This window comes from Lampetra fluviatilis, chromosome 40 (assembly GCF_964198595.1).
Source record: "Lampetra fluviatilis chromosome 40, kcLamFluv1.1, whole genome shotgun sequence".
Classification (NCBI taxonomy): Eukaryota; Metazoa; Chordata; class Hyperoartia; order Petromyzontiformes; family Petromyzontidae; genus Lampetra; species Lampetra fluviatilis.
The window spans coordinates 3,446,837-3,461,430 of record NC_136314.1 but is presented as its reverse complement, the minus strand read 5'-3'; the positions used below and the strand labels follow the sequence as shown (position 1 = coordinate 3,461,430).

General features: G+C 43.1%; 1 protein-coding gene across 2 annotated transcripts in view; it reads right to left on the bottom strand.

Moving 5' to 3' along the window:
- LOC144946122 (dual specificity protein phosphatase 6-like) overlaps positions 1-13,709 on the bottom strand; it is a 33,361-nt gene extending 19,652 nt beyond the window's left edge. The window contains exons 1-2 of one of the 2 annotated variants that reach the window (XM_078874880.1): positions 11,768-13,709; positions 4,846-5,052 (exon numbers count right to left, since the gene is read on the bottom strand). In XM_078874880.1, the coding sequence (XP_078731006.1) occupies positions 4,846-5,052; positions 11,768-12,212 (652 nt within the window). In that variant the 5' untranslated portion in view covers positions 12,213-13,709. The remainder of the gene's footprint in view (positions 1-4,845; positions 5,053-11,767) is intronic. The other variant, XM_078874881.1, reaches the window with a different exon arrangement.
- Positions 13,710-14,594: the final 885 nt, after the last annotated feature.

Below are 14,594 nucleotides of genomic sequence, written 5' to 3'. Positions count from 1 at the left end.
CACTCCACCCCACAGATACAAGAGACTGTACGTAACTACAAATATTAGCCATATGTTAGGTAAAACGAATTTACAATTACAATTTCAACTGCATATAAAGAGAACAATAATACAGCCTTATGGTCAAGTGATTAGTGCATATGAATCTAACTGCTTTTCCATTGGCAAAATGGCCAAATCAGGAGAAAATTTGAAGGAATTTAGATTTTTCCGCTACACTGGTGTGAAATGCTTGTGCCTATACATTTAGCGCAATTGTATTTTAAGAGTCCAAATAAGTCTGAGCGTTTGACTTAATATGACCCGGAGACAGCGGTGATAATTCCACAGTCACATGGCAGGGATGAGGAAAAACCACTGCTGACTTCCCGACTGAACACTGCTCATTTTTATCAAGTCCTGGAAGGATGATGGGCTAAGTCAACTCCCAACCAGGATTTGTCCTGCCGATTTCGAGTCGAGCATTCTAACCATATTAATTTCAACTTGTAACGAACACGCACTGTATCCGCTCACTCTCGGAGAGAGAGAGAGAACGACTCTGAGGTGTGTGAAAGCCACAGGGGTTGAGAATGAATACAAATAAATAGACAAAACGCGAGAAAATACTTCCAATTTTTTTCATATTCAAATTACTATTGGTAACATTTTAAATATAAGTTACGGGGTTTTTTGTGTCACGTTCCTTTGACTTTCGCATGTGCTTGTGCAGCAAATTGGACAGCATCACTCCCGGGGTCTTATCTTGGCTCCATAGAGTGGGGCTCAGTGTGTGCATAGTTTGCCGGACAAACATTAGCCAATTAGTGGGAGTGCACATGCATCACCACTTGTCACAATAATGTGTAGCCTTGTTGTAAAATAAGATTAATAAAAATAGCAAGGCATACTGGCCAGTTTATGTATATTGAACTTCTTTTGCACCGTACACAGCCAAGCACGCTTAAACCATCTCTCCCACTATGCTTAGAATTAGGGTTGTTAATATCATTCTAGATTTGAAGCTTTCGTGACTGCAAGGATTCATACTCTTAGGTTCTTTCGGTAAAGTCACGTAGGTAAAAAATAATAATCAAATAAAAATTTACATCAGTTACTTAACCTTATTGATAAAAAAAAATCCTTAAGTTTGCCACGCGTACCAGGATGCAATAATAGAAACGGCGGTGTAGCCCTGTGTGTGCGCACGTCTGTGTGAACGTAGCACGCAGCGAGGCCTACCAACGATGCCTTACGATGGTTGTCACCAATACCATTTAAACGTGCCATGAGGTCAGAATGTTCATGCGCGCCAATCGGTTCCAATCGTCACAAAATTATTGTTGGATTAAATTATGGATTCCATGGCTTTTGGAATTGATGATCTATTTTGAAGTGTTGTAAACAAAATAATTGACCAAAAACCCTTCTTATAGAGTGTGCAAATAAATAATATATCTTTCCAAAGAAGATTGTTAAATACGTCACACACACATTGACACGTGTATACTTCCCAGCTCTGCTGTCATAGATAGATCTCAACAGGCTCTCATCCATTAAAAGCAAGTAAATATTTGTTATATACATTCAAATATAATTGAAATTTCTGCCCGATCTGAGTTGCACCTAGTCTCCTCCGTCTGAAAGCAATTTTTTTCCCCCTCAAAAATATGGAGAAGAAAAATAATTCAACGGATTACAAGCACAAGTCTGCTTTTCAGGCCTCTGGTGAATGAATGGAAAAGCCGCATTATTTCAGAGGTGCAAAAAATATCCGAGCATTTATACTGCACAAAATAAACCACTGGGGAGAATGAAAATAACAGAGGTTTAACAAAAAAGTGCCCAACACAATATACACAAAAAAGTCAGCAGCAACGCAAAAAATATGCAAGACTACAATGACCGGAATTTTCAATTGCAGGCTGGGTTATATTCCGTTACACTATAAATCCTAAAACGATTCTCTTCAGAGATGCAATGCAACAGTGAGAGTTGGAAACCAAGTTCATTTGTGCAATCTCAGTATTCCCACGAGATCAGTCGGTCGAAACATCAAGACCTCCCTTTCCTCTCAGTGCAACCCCCCCCCCCCACTATTACTTGTCATAAAACCTTTATTTTAGATGAGGGGATGCTGCCACGTTGCTATGGATAAGCACATTGGACATGTAATCCAGAGTTCACCTATTTGGTTGCATCTGTTAGCGTGGCACAGCAGTTTAAACAATGTTTCAAGTTTATTAGATCGCCCCTCCTCCGTCCACCTAACATTATAGATGGGGACGCCACAATTAGTGGATTAAAATGTTTCGTGTGGTGGGGTAAAACGTGGGTACGTCCACCTCGTCAAGATCAGTGTGGAAGAGTAGGCCAAAAGTACTCTATAATAAGTAATATTTAAAAATAAGTTTAAAAAACACGCTTTAATTAAATGTACCCTACTCGTAATGGAAGAACTCCACGACTCCAGGAAGTGGCCGCAAAGCTTGCCATAACGTAAGGGACCGTGGTGATTTACAGCCAACGTCAGTTGAGCGTGGACAATTAGACTTAAGCCGAAACATAACAAATAAAAATGAATGTTTAAAAATATATTTTTATTTTGTTGATAGAATATAGTATTGTCATCAGTATGACATACGTATGCCAAGTTTGCAGTCGATACCACATTGGGAAGTGGGTTAAAATTGAGTTACAAGATTTGAGGATACGACAACAACAGACAGAATGAGTTCATAAAAAGCGTGTAAAAAAATTGTTTAAAAACAAAATGTTTCTTTTTTATGATAAAATATGGTATTGTCATCGGTATGATATAAGTATACCAAGTTTGCAGTCAATACCACATTGGGAAGTGGGTTAAAATTGAGTTACAAGATTTTGGGATACGACAACGACAACAGACAAAGTGAGTTAAATAAAAGCGTTTAAAAAGAGAGGTTCCTCCAGAACTCCCTCTAGTCGAGGCCCTTCCGCCAGCAAAAAGCAATCGCAGGGCTGCACCTTTACCGTTTCACAGGTAGGTTCACTGAGGCAGCAAATCTCTGCTGTATGAATCTGGACACCATTCCTTGGTCAGTCTAACTGCTGCTAAGCTTATTTTCGTAAATGGGCGACCACTGAGAGGACGTCAAATGCCTTTGTTCGAACAGAGAGCGAATCGTTTGAGAATAAAAGAATACTTAAAAATCGATGCTTACACGACCACGCCACGGTGGGCCATTGTTTCACGTTGCCAAAGACATGGATTTCACTCTCAATGTGTTTAAACTATCACCCTTGTCTGCTACTTTAAAACATGCTGGCCAACATAAATAACACAACTTTTTGACTGGTGCTATGTAAAAACAGACATGTGGTTCAACAGTATCTTCTTTATTTTTAATGTTATTTTATACTTTTAAAAGGTTTGTATTTCTCCCTCCACTCTCAGGGTGCATCAGTGAGTAGCCTCGTGGTCGGCACACTCACCCTTGGACGGAAAGGTTGCCTGTTAAAATCCAACCTTCGAATATAATTGGGGAAAAGAATTGCGTCCCAAGAAATGTTTAATCAAAGACCCGCTTGCATTGTTTGGCCAATTCCTTTAATTTTTTTTTTTCATATTTCACGAGAGGAAAGTGGAGTGCCCGGAGGAAATCCACCAAGCACACAAATACATAATCGACCTACTTGCTGTACTGTTGCCCACTGTTACACTCTCCAACTGCCAATGGGTTTTTCATACACAACTCCAATGTACGATGAGTAACACAACACACCATTTGTAGATCGTCTAAATGTAATGAAAACTGCTGAATGCTGCACCATCTGTGGGGAGCACAGGTTTCGGAAAAAGCTGAAAGGATAGGTCAGGAGATTTGAGACGCCAACATGGCAGCCTACAGTGCCGTAAGAAGAGAGCGCGGAAGACAGAGCAGCATAGGGAGGGAGCCAATCACAGTTGGAAGTAGAAGCCTTGAAGCAATTATCTGTACAAGGGTAGGGAGTCAGCAACGTAGACCATTAGAGGCAGCGAGAACCAGACGGCAGGGGTAGTAGAGAAGGTTCTAATTGCTAGAATGAAAGTTCCAAAAGGAAAATCATGAATCTCATGCGATGGATACAATGTACTGATGAGTCCTAATAAGAATGAAACTAGCATATGTTGTCGCCTGCCACCTAAATAAGAAATGTCACAATCTCGAGCGGCTCTCTGGAGCCGGTGGCTATCACAATGCTGCGTGCAAAACGCAAACAAGAACGGCGACATCGTCCTGATATGCAAAGCATGCTCGGAGATTCCTGTTAAGTTTTTTCTTTACTTACGAAGACACGTATTTTACATGTAAATTATCTTTTAATAAATCTGCAATGGTGTGTATGTACGTTTAACTTACTTCGCACCCTACGTAGCCAACCGTGCTAATCGAAAGTATGATGATGGGAGGAAGTGGGGGGGGGTGCAGTAGGGTTGGTTTTTAGGTGGGGGGGGGGCGGGAAGTGGAAACCATTCAGCGAGTTCTAGATTTGAAGCTTTCGTGACTGCAAGGATTCATACTCTTAGTTCTTTCGGTAAAGTCACGTAGGTAAAAAATGAAATGAAAATTTAAAAAAATAAAACAATAAAATCACGACGTTTCGGAGGCAACACAAGTCTCCGTCATCAGGTGGGACCGTCACAGACAGATTTGCTACATCAAGTGATCCGTACAGGAGCAAGCAGCAAATCTGGCTGTGACGGTCCCACCTGATGACGGAGACTTGTGTTGCCTCCGAAACGTCGTGATTTTATTGTTTTATTTTTATTAATTTTAATTTCATTTTTTACCTACGTGACTTTACCGAAAGAACTAAAAGAGTATAGTATATTCAGCGAGTTACCTGCTCCGAGCGAGCAGGGCTTGCTCGAGTCCGGGTCGGATTCCGTGTCAGAGCAGTCGCTCGAACCGATGCGTAGGGCGCCCAGGCCCAAGATGGGGACTCCGGCCGTGGGCGGTGACGTGCAGAGTCCCCCGGGGCTCCCGGCTCCCGCGTCCATGCACGTCTCGCAGTGCTCGGGGTAGCGTGCCCGGAAACGACTGAATCCCCCTGCGCACGTGATCCGTACAGGAGCAATAAACAAACAAGTGGCTGTTAACCATGATATGTCATGAAAGTCAATGCGATTTCATGCTCAAATGAACATTGAGGTGGTGCATATATCCTGTTAACAGCCGTGAACCAGCGGTTACTATTTCACATTCCCATTGCAGGAGCGAGTCTTTCCCTAATACAACTGTTGACTTCCCCACTCTGCACGACTAATTTATCGACCCTGGAAGGATGATGGGGTGAGTCAATCACAAACAAAATTCCAACTTGCAACCTTCCAATTGTGAGCTGCTTACTCTACCACTGAACCACTTTGATACGTACAACAACGAGATATAAAAAAATAAGCGTGATGCTTTAGTTCTTTCGGTAAAGTCACGTAGATAGAACATAAAAATTATATTAAAAAATATAATAAAAAAATGTAAATATTAAAAAAAAATCCTATCTACGCGACTACCGAAAAAAAAAAGAATCTTAATTCCTGCAGTCATGAAAGTTTTAAGTCAAAATTTAACCGTGATGCTTTTTAAGACTCCAACGCAAAACAAGTTGAGCATGCTTGGATATGCCATCATTCATGATGCAGCAAAAGTGGAATGTGCAATTGTTAAATAGGAAACGAAACAAATAAAGGTTAAGCGACTAGCACAAAATCCTAAAATTAGAATTAAAAGGGTGCCTTAGTCTAATTCTCTGAGGCCCATACATTTATATTGAAACATTATAATAGAGTGTGCCTAAAGTCTGGCTTTGTGTGTTGGAAATTAGCAGTGATGACTAATCATCCTAATCATGCCTTGGGCACTGAGATTCATGAGCTAATGTTGAGGATTAGTTTGACAGTATAATCGTCAGATTCATGGCCACTTTTACTCTTGACGTACAGCAAGGAAAATTGTATTTGGGTGTGGAGCGTTTACCCAGAATCAAAACAATTGGCAGCTATGCAACTAGAAGCTCACCAGCACTGCCAAAAACACTGGCCGATAACAGGAAAAAAGAGCATGCTAATGTGTTAGCCATGATCCTTCTTCAGAGCTGACAGAAGACAGCTGAGGAAGGGCAAAATGCTTTGATTCAAGCTTCTGCACTCGCATCACAATGTATAATGAACGCGATGATTTTTATTTTTTTTTACAAAAGGAGGAAAAACATTGACAAATCTCGGGGCGCAAAAATGCAGGCATTTCAAAAGCGAACAAAACCATTGGCTAAAAAACTCGATTCGATAAACGAAGCGACGGAAACAGAACACAACTGTACGGGGCTAACACGCTGAAGGAGCATTGACAGCATGGAAGCCACACGCGGGTGTAAGAAGCGCGTCGGGTTGCACAGGGTTATGAGGCAAGTGAGATATGCCAGAGATAGCCTGCAGAGTGACCTGCCAAAGCAGTCTCAAGTTCTCGCAGGAATTCTGTCACTTAATCGCATCCGCCTTTAAAATCACATTACGGCTCTCAGTTCATGGCAAAATAATATAATCTGGTACTTGCACGTTCTGGCACGACTGTAAAAGGTTCTCACCAATGGATTGGTAAATTATTAAATGATTCAATTGCCAGATAATCCTTCAGTAGTGCTAATGCAAAGGCTTTCGCAAAAGAACACGATTTTTCCCCATCAAAAGTCCACGTAAAATAAGCAGAAGTTAAAAAGCAGTAAAAAAAATAATATGTCCTTAATATACAGTGCATTTTTAATGTAAGTATTGGTTATTGCTTGTAAAAACGTTAAAAGAGAATAACCTGGTGGTGATAAAAAGGGACTTATTGGCCAAAATGTTGGGTAATGTGCATTTTCAGATTTTATTTTCAATATACACATGGGTTGACGGTAAAGTGGCATCGTTTATTTCCACGGGGCACTGCCTTCAAGTGGCAAAAGAGGCTTAAGATCGTGAGGACCTCGGTCGCTACACTGGATAGGGGGGGGGCGCTCCCACATCAGTCAGATAATCAAGAGGCACGACAGAATGTCATCCATTCACAAATTCGCACTGACCACCAGCATGGCAAAGAACGGTCACATTACAGCTCCCCATGACGGACATGCCCAAACAACAAAACTCACAAATGTGGTGCTTTTGAGATGTGTGGTACTACACAGTTTAGAATTATAATTAGGCAACATTTTGTTTGTTATACTTTGTGTTCCTTGATATCGTTCATGGGCCAGAGCAGAAATTAGAAGCGCCTAGGGTAGCAAAACTTTAGTCGAACCAATTTATTTATATGGCTAAGAGTGAATAATTTGAGAGTCAACTCGTGTCAAATAGTTATCACATCTTTCCCTGGTATTGGCCACGAATAAATTGGAACTGCTATAGTTATGCCATGCCAAGTGGCACCAAAAGTTAAATATATGATCTCGGCTCATAAACATATAGACTGTACTATGTGGTTCAGACCAGATATACGACCACCAGAAAAAGACAGCATGATATGTCATAAAACTAAATTTAGTCAGCATTTTTTATTTTAGTCTCAGTCTTGTCAAAGAGAGTCTTCGGAATCATTAGTCAAGTCTTAGACATCATGGACCATTTTCCTTCTTAATTTAATTCGTAAAATTATCACTGCATTTCAGCAGAAACTTACTGGTGGATTGTGGCTAACAGATTTGCTATTTTCCTATGGCAGATACAAGACGAAACAAGCTCTACTTGCATTATTATCCCGTGTGCCACGTGGCAATTAAGAATCAAATCAAGGACAAGTCAATGTAGTTAATCTATAGGCGATTAAAAAACTTAAACATTATTCTACTCTCGTTACGGCCTTGCGAGAAACACAAGATGATGGATTCATAACAGATCCCACAGCATGCCGATGTGTAACCAAAAGAAGGCATTTCACCAAACAGATCAATGAAAAAGTATATGTAGTTTTTAATCTATGCGAGCAAAAATAAAAGAACATGGGGGGGGGGAAGGTTTGTCCTTATTATTCTCTGAAAGCAATTCTGGACCATTGCGTGTGGGTCACTATATTTTTCTTTAACCATCTTTTTTCTTGTTATCACTAAATCTCTGTGACGTCTATTAGGTTACTGCTCAGAGGAAAAATAAATATTTAAAATACCACGACCCTTGTTAGGTAATTGCGGGGGTTGGAACAATCACAACACAGACCACATTCCCAATGCAGCTTAGAGGCACAAGTTAAAAGCATTGTAACGCTATGCAGCACCACGGTTAAATCACAGAACTTGCATTTACAATGGAAACGATACAGAGACCAACGGGGGAAAGGAGAAGGGAGGGGGAAGGTAGAGCGGAAGTGACCCGAGCCTTGCCTAAACGCAAGAAAGACCTAGAAAGCAGGCAACATTGCTTGTGGCATCAACAACATGGCTTTAGTTACACGAATGGAAAATAGGGAAGTGTATAGGAGCTGGTGGTGTTTGGTTTGTTATTGGGGAGGCAAGGGCTAAAATGCCAACAACAACAAAAACCCACATTTGACGACGAAAACACATCAAGCTGGCGACATTCATGAAAGTCTGTCTGGTTATTGCCAGGTGTGCTTGTGTAAAACCAAGTTATTATGCTTAACTTTCAGATCAGATGAAGTTAGCATTCATAAATGTGACTCCGTGAATGGGATCGCAAGCTTGACATTTAATATAAATAGGTGACATATCTCTGCGGAAATACGTCCAGCATGCGCAGTTAAATCATCGCGGTACTGTGTTCCAAGCCCAAGTCTCTGTTTTACATATACGTGTGTGCGTGTGTGTGCTCACACTTGCGCACACGGGGGTAAAGATCTATAACACAGGTTTTTTTAGTTAGATCGCGTAAATATGTGTCGTTAAACCCGCCACCACCCGACAAAGTCAATTAGTAAGGTTTGTCACGTAAACAGAATATGTCAATTCGTTACGAGTACAGCACATAACATTTACAATCTGAATGTAAATGGTGTGGCTTGGCTCTCCAACACACTGGTGTACTGTACTAGTAAGGAATTGGCATGTTCTGTTTACGTGACAAACCTTACGAATTGGCTGTGTCGGGTGGTGGCGGGTTTAACGACACATTCATATATTTACACGATCTAATCCAAAAAAAACATGTATTATGGATATTGGTCGCAAAAGCCTACGTGTTAAACGGGTGAAGGTCTACTTGCGCACAAGGTAGGCTCATTGTGGCGTTTCACTGCCACGTGTTAAAACATTTATATTTGCCCATGACTGTCTTGGGCCAGTCGAGAAAGCTGCAGAGGTTCTCACCCAAAGATCTAAAGACCTCTTAAATGACACCGTACTTATTCCACTGTAGGAAGAAGAGGATGTCTTATCTTGACATTTTACCAACGTCTTGCACGCTGGCCAAATGGATCGTCTGCCGTGCGAGTAGCCACAATTGACCCCACCATGAGCAAGTTGCCAACTGACCCCACAGCACAGTGCACAGGATAGTAATTCTCATTGCTAAACTTGCTGCGAAAAAACAGGAAGGCCGAAACTGTTTACCAAGGCAAGCTGCTAGCACTAAGAGCAATGAACTATGACCTCTGCTAATACTGACAGATGATCACGATGATAGAAGGGTGCTTTTTTTGGTTGTACGATAAGCCTGGCCACATACACAAAACTATATTTGCTTTCGGCTTAATATTTTTACAAAAGCTTTTGACAATGCTGTTCAATAGCAAATCAAGCCAGCAGTTGCCCTTAATACATCAGGGAGGTATTCCATCGAAAGAGTCTTCTGAAAGGGAGACTTGCAGACAGAGACTCAAGGAATGTCATTTATTTTTCATATTTTGGAGTCTAAAATTTAGGCAAAGACAAAGATGAAAATGCCTTTTTGTGACCGACTGATGTCGTGGGGTCTTAAACACCCAGAAGATAGTGCACTATTTTCATAAAACATATTTTTAGACTTGTTTTACACTGGGTTGCATTTTTTTTCCTGTCAATTCATTGACAATCTAATATTTTTTTTCCCCAGGATGGTACTTTGCATTATGTATAACCTGATTTAGGGCAAAGCGATATTCAGTAAATGTATTTTGCACGTTTTTAGCCAGTATGATCGTACTCTGCTGTGTTATTTCCATTTCCACAGTCTTTCCTTGCCGGACTTTTTTTTTGTCTCGATCGTCATAAATCAAAAGGTTTTTTATTGCTTTTATTACAGTGTAATCGCTCGGTCTACTCTGTGACTTCATCACCACCTATATATTTTTTATCGTGCCTTTTTGCAGTCATGGCGTCTCACGTAAAACACTTCAAGTGACATCTCGACCAGTTTATAAACCGTATGGAGTCACCAAGGGAGATGCCACTCAAGCAATCTTTTTATATACATTTTATATATAACACAAGCGCTTTCAGACCTTAAAGCAATGGTCGAGCGCTAAGGTGCCACTTTATTTTGTACGTGTAAGATTTACCAATAACAAGCGACACTAATGAAACACACATGGGATTATTTAATAAATGAACACCTATCCATATCCCCAATTTAAAGAAATATATCAATCAGCCTATCGGCCGCCTTCCAGATGGAATGTTGTTGCGTCCAGCAGCGTTTGTGTAAAGCGAACCGACAGTGGTGTCCACCTTTCTGTGTTTCGTCACCCGAGTGAGACCTGGTAAACATGTACTCTGCTGGGCTGCCAAATGTTGTAGGCAGTCAGACGCCTCCTCACATCATACGAGACCAAAACCCCCATCACCAACCAACCAAAGACATCACCCCACCAGCAGCAAAAGCAAGCAAACACTTCCCTAATGAAACCAAAAATGCTTCAGGGTCCGTCCGGCCCGCCAAGACTGTGGGAGCTCACCACGCATGGCCCATTGACAACAAACGCTGCCTTGTAACTGAAAAAAGTCAACCTTTCGAGCGATGTCTCCGCTGAATTATGCACCATTACAGTACTATACTCTTGCCTGGTATATTTTATTATTTTCTTGGTAACAGGATGAGTCAACAAGTCTATATTTGCAAGGGGGCACAGCTGCAAAGCACAGAACAATGTACACTATATTGCAAGCAACAAAAACAAACCACAGCGCATCGGCTCTTTGCTCTGGACGGGCAATGATTTTCTGTGAAGAAATGTTACCGTGTAGTTCTACAAATAAATCGTGCCACTACTGCAAGACTTCTCTCTGACAATCAGAAAATAAACACCAAATCACCCCAAATCCTAAAATCTCTCCCACGTTGCCCTCCGAATGAAAACCCAACATCAACTACACGATCACACCCTGGATATTTGGAAAAAGAGCTGTATAGCTCATCGGATTTCTCCAGTATGAATACATATTCTGATTCTGATCTTAACATCCTTAATTGATTGACTCACACGATGCACGTCTCCTCGCGTCTCGCTCTACTCCACTAAGGTCTCCGTTTTTGAAATCTCAAGTCAACTTCAGTGGATGGTCAGTATTTCTCGACTGCTGTATGGCACGAACTGGATCTGTACCTGCACCAAACACGCACTATATTATTTGGCTGCTATACATTGCCAAGTGACAAGCCACTTAGTTGAACCATCATTTGTGGCCAGGTAGCTACCGCAAAAGAAAGCGCTACATCGCTCAGTGATCCTCCTAACCTGGCAAAATAAAATTAGTTTTAGTTTAGTTTACAGCATACATCTTGCGATGCCGTTGCACTTATTTAGACCCCCTTTTTGAATAAGGTCGAAGAAAACAAATTCACCACAGTCGTGCATTTTACCTTGAAGGTAGAACGCCTTGCATCCGTCTTCGGACAGCCTCTGCAGCAGCAGCCTCAGCAACGACCCACACTTCTCCCCATCGCCGTCCGCGTCTCCGACGCACCCTTCCGACTCTCCGTGGCTGCCACCACCACCACCACCCGCAGCCTCCTTATCCTTCCCATCGACATCGCACTCCCGGTCATCGTAAAGCACCACCACCTCGCTCCGACAACGGCACGCCACTCGCTCCTTCTCCAGCTCGCCGTTACCGAAGAGGGATCGCACTGGGAGATTTCCGCGCCGCAGACGACGCAGCATGAGCGTGGGGAGCGAGACGTTCACGGCGCCCTCGATGCGAGCCGCTTCGAAGAGTTCCCGGGCGCGGCAGTCGAGTAGCAGGAGGGCCCCACCGCTGTCTAGCTGAGCCTGGAGCCAGTCCACACTCCTGGCACGGTTGGACATGGCCGAGGAGGCAATTGGCAGCTGTTTTAGCAGCAGATCTTGGGGTCAAGCCTCCCAAATGCCACCAGCTACAAGGAGGTTCTTCTTTGTTGGTGGTAAATGCTGCGTTTGGTGATGACGATGATGAAGATTCTGGTGTGGTGTTGGCAAAAATTGGTTGAATTATTGAAATTTTTGTTGTTGTTGTGATTCTACAATGCCGTGGGCTTGACACACAGCGATGAGTTGGACGATTGTCGATTGGTTGTTTAATTTGTGAATGTGGTTCGATGTTAAGGACTTAAACGAGTTGTAGTGGGTGGCGTGCGGTGACGATTGATAAATATAAAAATGTTTTGGCGAGGTTTAACAGGATGCGTTAGAATGTTTTAAAAAGTCAAATAAACTTAATTACGCAATCACTCTGCTGATACGAGCATAATTTGTTAATATGTATCTTGATGTGGTGTATTAGAGATATGTCAGTTATTTAAAAAAACAATATGCGATGGATGGGTGGGGGTGATTTAAAATGTTTGGTTACACGTAAAGACGACGGCGATGATGATCTGTAAACAATCTTCCAAAGTATTTCTTGAAGCTTGGAGTTTTGTCCGTTTCTTCAAAGTCGCAATATTCACGGTCCTTGATCAAAGTTACTTCTCTCACAAGTGAATTAAGAGACAACAACGTCTGGTCCCCAAAGCTGCCACGACGTTCTTCCGAAAAAAAGGATGTTTTTAATTCTTATCGGTTTGAAAATTAAAAAAATAATTGTCTTGCAGTGAAGGAAAAACAACGTGGATTTCGTGCCGAAGCCTGTTCCTTCCTGGCGTTAGCAGGCACAAGTCAATGTTTGTCCTTGCCCCTCTCTGCCCAGCAATGTCTTGTTGTTAATGTGCACGCTCAGCTGTACCATTGTTTTAAAACTCAAAACGTTCGTAAAGAAAAGTCAACGTTGTTAACACGTTGCGCGAATATCTTCGCGAGACATCGTAACTCCTGCTACCTTAAACTACTGCCCGCGGGGTTGAGCGACCAAAGTTTAAACCGTAACGCCTAAATGAACGAGCAAATAAGTTGTATTCGCCACACATTAACGTTCACCAATCGTACATTTCATTCGCATGCTGATATTACACGCGGCAGCACGTATAGCGACACGGTCTTAACGTAAACAAAACCATTGCTTTACACCCAACCCACCAACTTAACAGCCCTATTGCCAAACGCACATCACCTACCCCAAGGAACAACGCTGTTTTCCCCCCTAAAACCCCAAACAAAATGAACCGGTCAAAACAAAACAAAAACCCACCACTCGCTTATCGACGACCTAATACTACAAATCGACCGCGCTCGGCCGCTATCACCGGTCAATAACAACAACAACAAGATAGGCCAAGTAGCGAGACGAGATGAAGATTCGGTGTAAGCTGGAAGGAAGCCTTCTGCTATGGTGGTGATGGTGATGTGGGGACGTAGACAGAATGCTGGTGGCACAGGCGACTGCTGCGTCGCGACTGAGCTCATGAATAGAAGCCGCGGCCACGCAGCCTCTTTCATTAATAACCCTCACGCGGTGGAGGGAAGGGGGTGGGGGGGAGGGGCCCTTTAAATACCTACAGCGGATAGGCACGGCGGTGGGCGTCAACAAGCAAGCCGCAGGTCACCGCCCCGCACGGCGCCCATTGGCTGTTGGAAACCGTGCTAGGCTTATGCGTTGTAGGAAATGTGATATAGTGGGTAATCTCTTTCCCCTCGTCCCCCCCCTCGCGCCCTCCGCTCGTCCCCCCCCTCACCCCTCCCCTCACCCCCCTCGCCCCTCCCACGCACCCCCCCCTTCTTCCCTCTGAACGCGTTGCTCCGTCACCCCCCTCGGCCCCCCCTGCCCGCCAGCCACCCCGCGCGACCCCGCCCACTTTTCTCGTGCTCGGCCAATAGGCTCGAGGATTCGGGGGTGACGTCAAGCCCGTTGCCACGGTAACGTGGGGGGGTGTTGGGGTGGTAAGGGGGTGAGGAATTGGGGACTTGTTTTTTTTCGACATTTTTTTTTAAATTCCTCCCCCTCCACTAAATCCGGAAACTGTTTCGTTCTGAAATCGCAAAACGCCTCGGAGGCACCGAACGCGGCTTGTTATGTAACTCGGTGGTGCCAGGGTAGCCGCCCTGTGGACGTTTAGTGAAAGTTTTCGGCGCGCGTGGGTTTCTTGCGGTTCTAAGGAATGGGGGCGCGTGGGCGTGATTCTTGTGAATGGGACTTTCATCCTCAGCAGCAGCAGCGGAATTTGAGTGCTTAGTTTTAACTCTTGCACCGCACTTTATGTATTGTATAGATGTATTTACCCCCCCCCCCATCCTCCTATGCTTCGTGTAATATTCCTGTGACTTTGTAATTGTGTG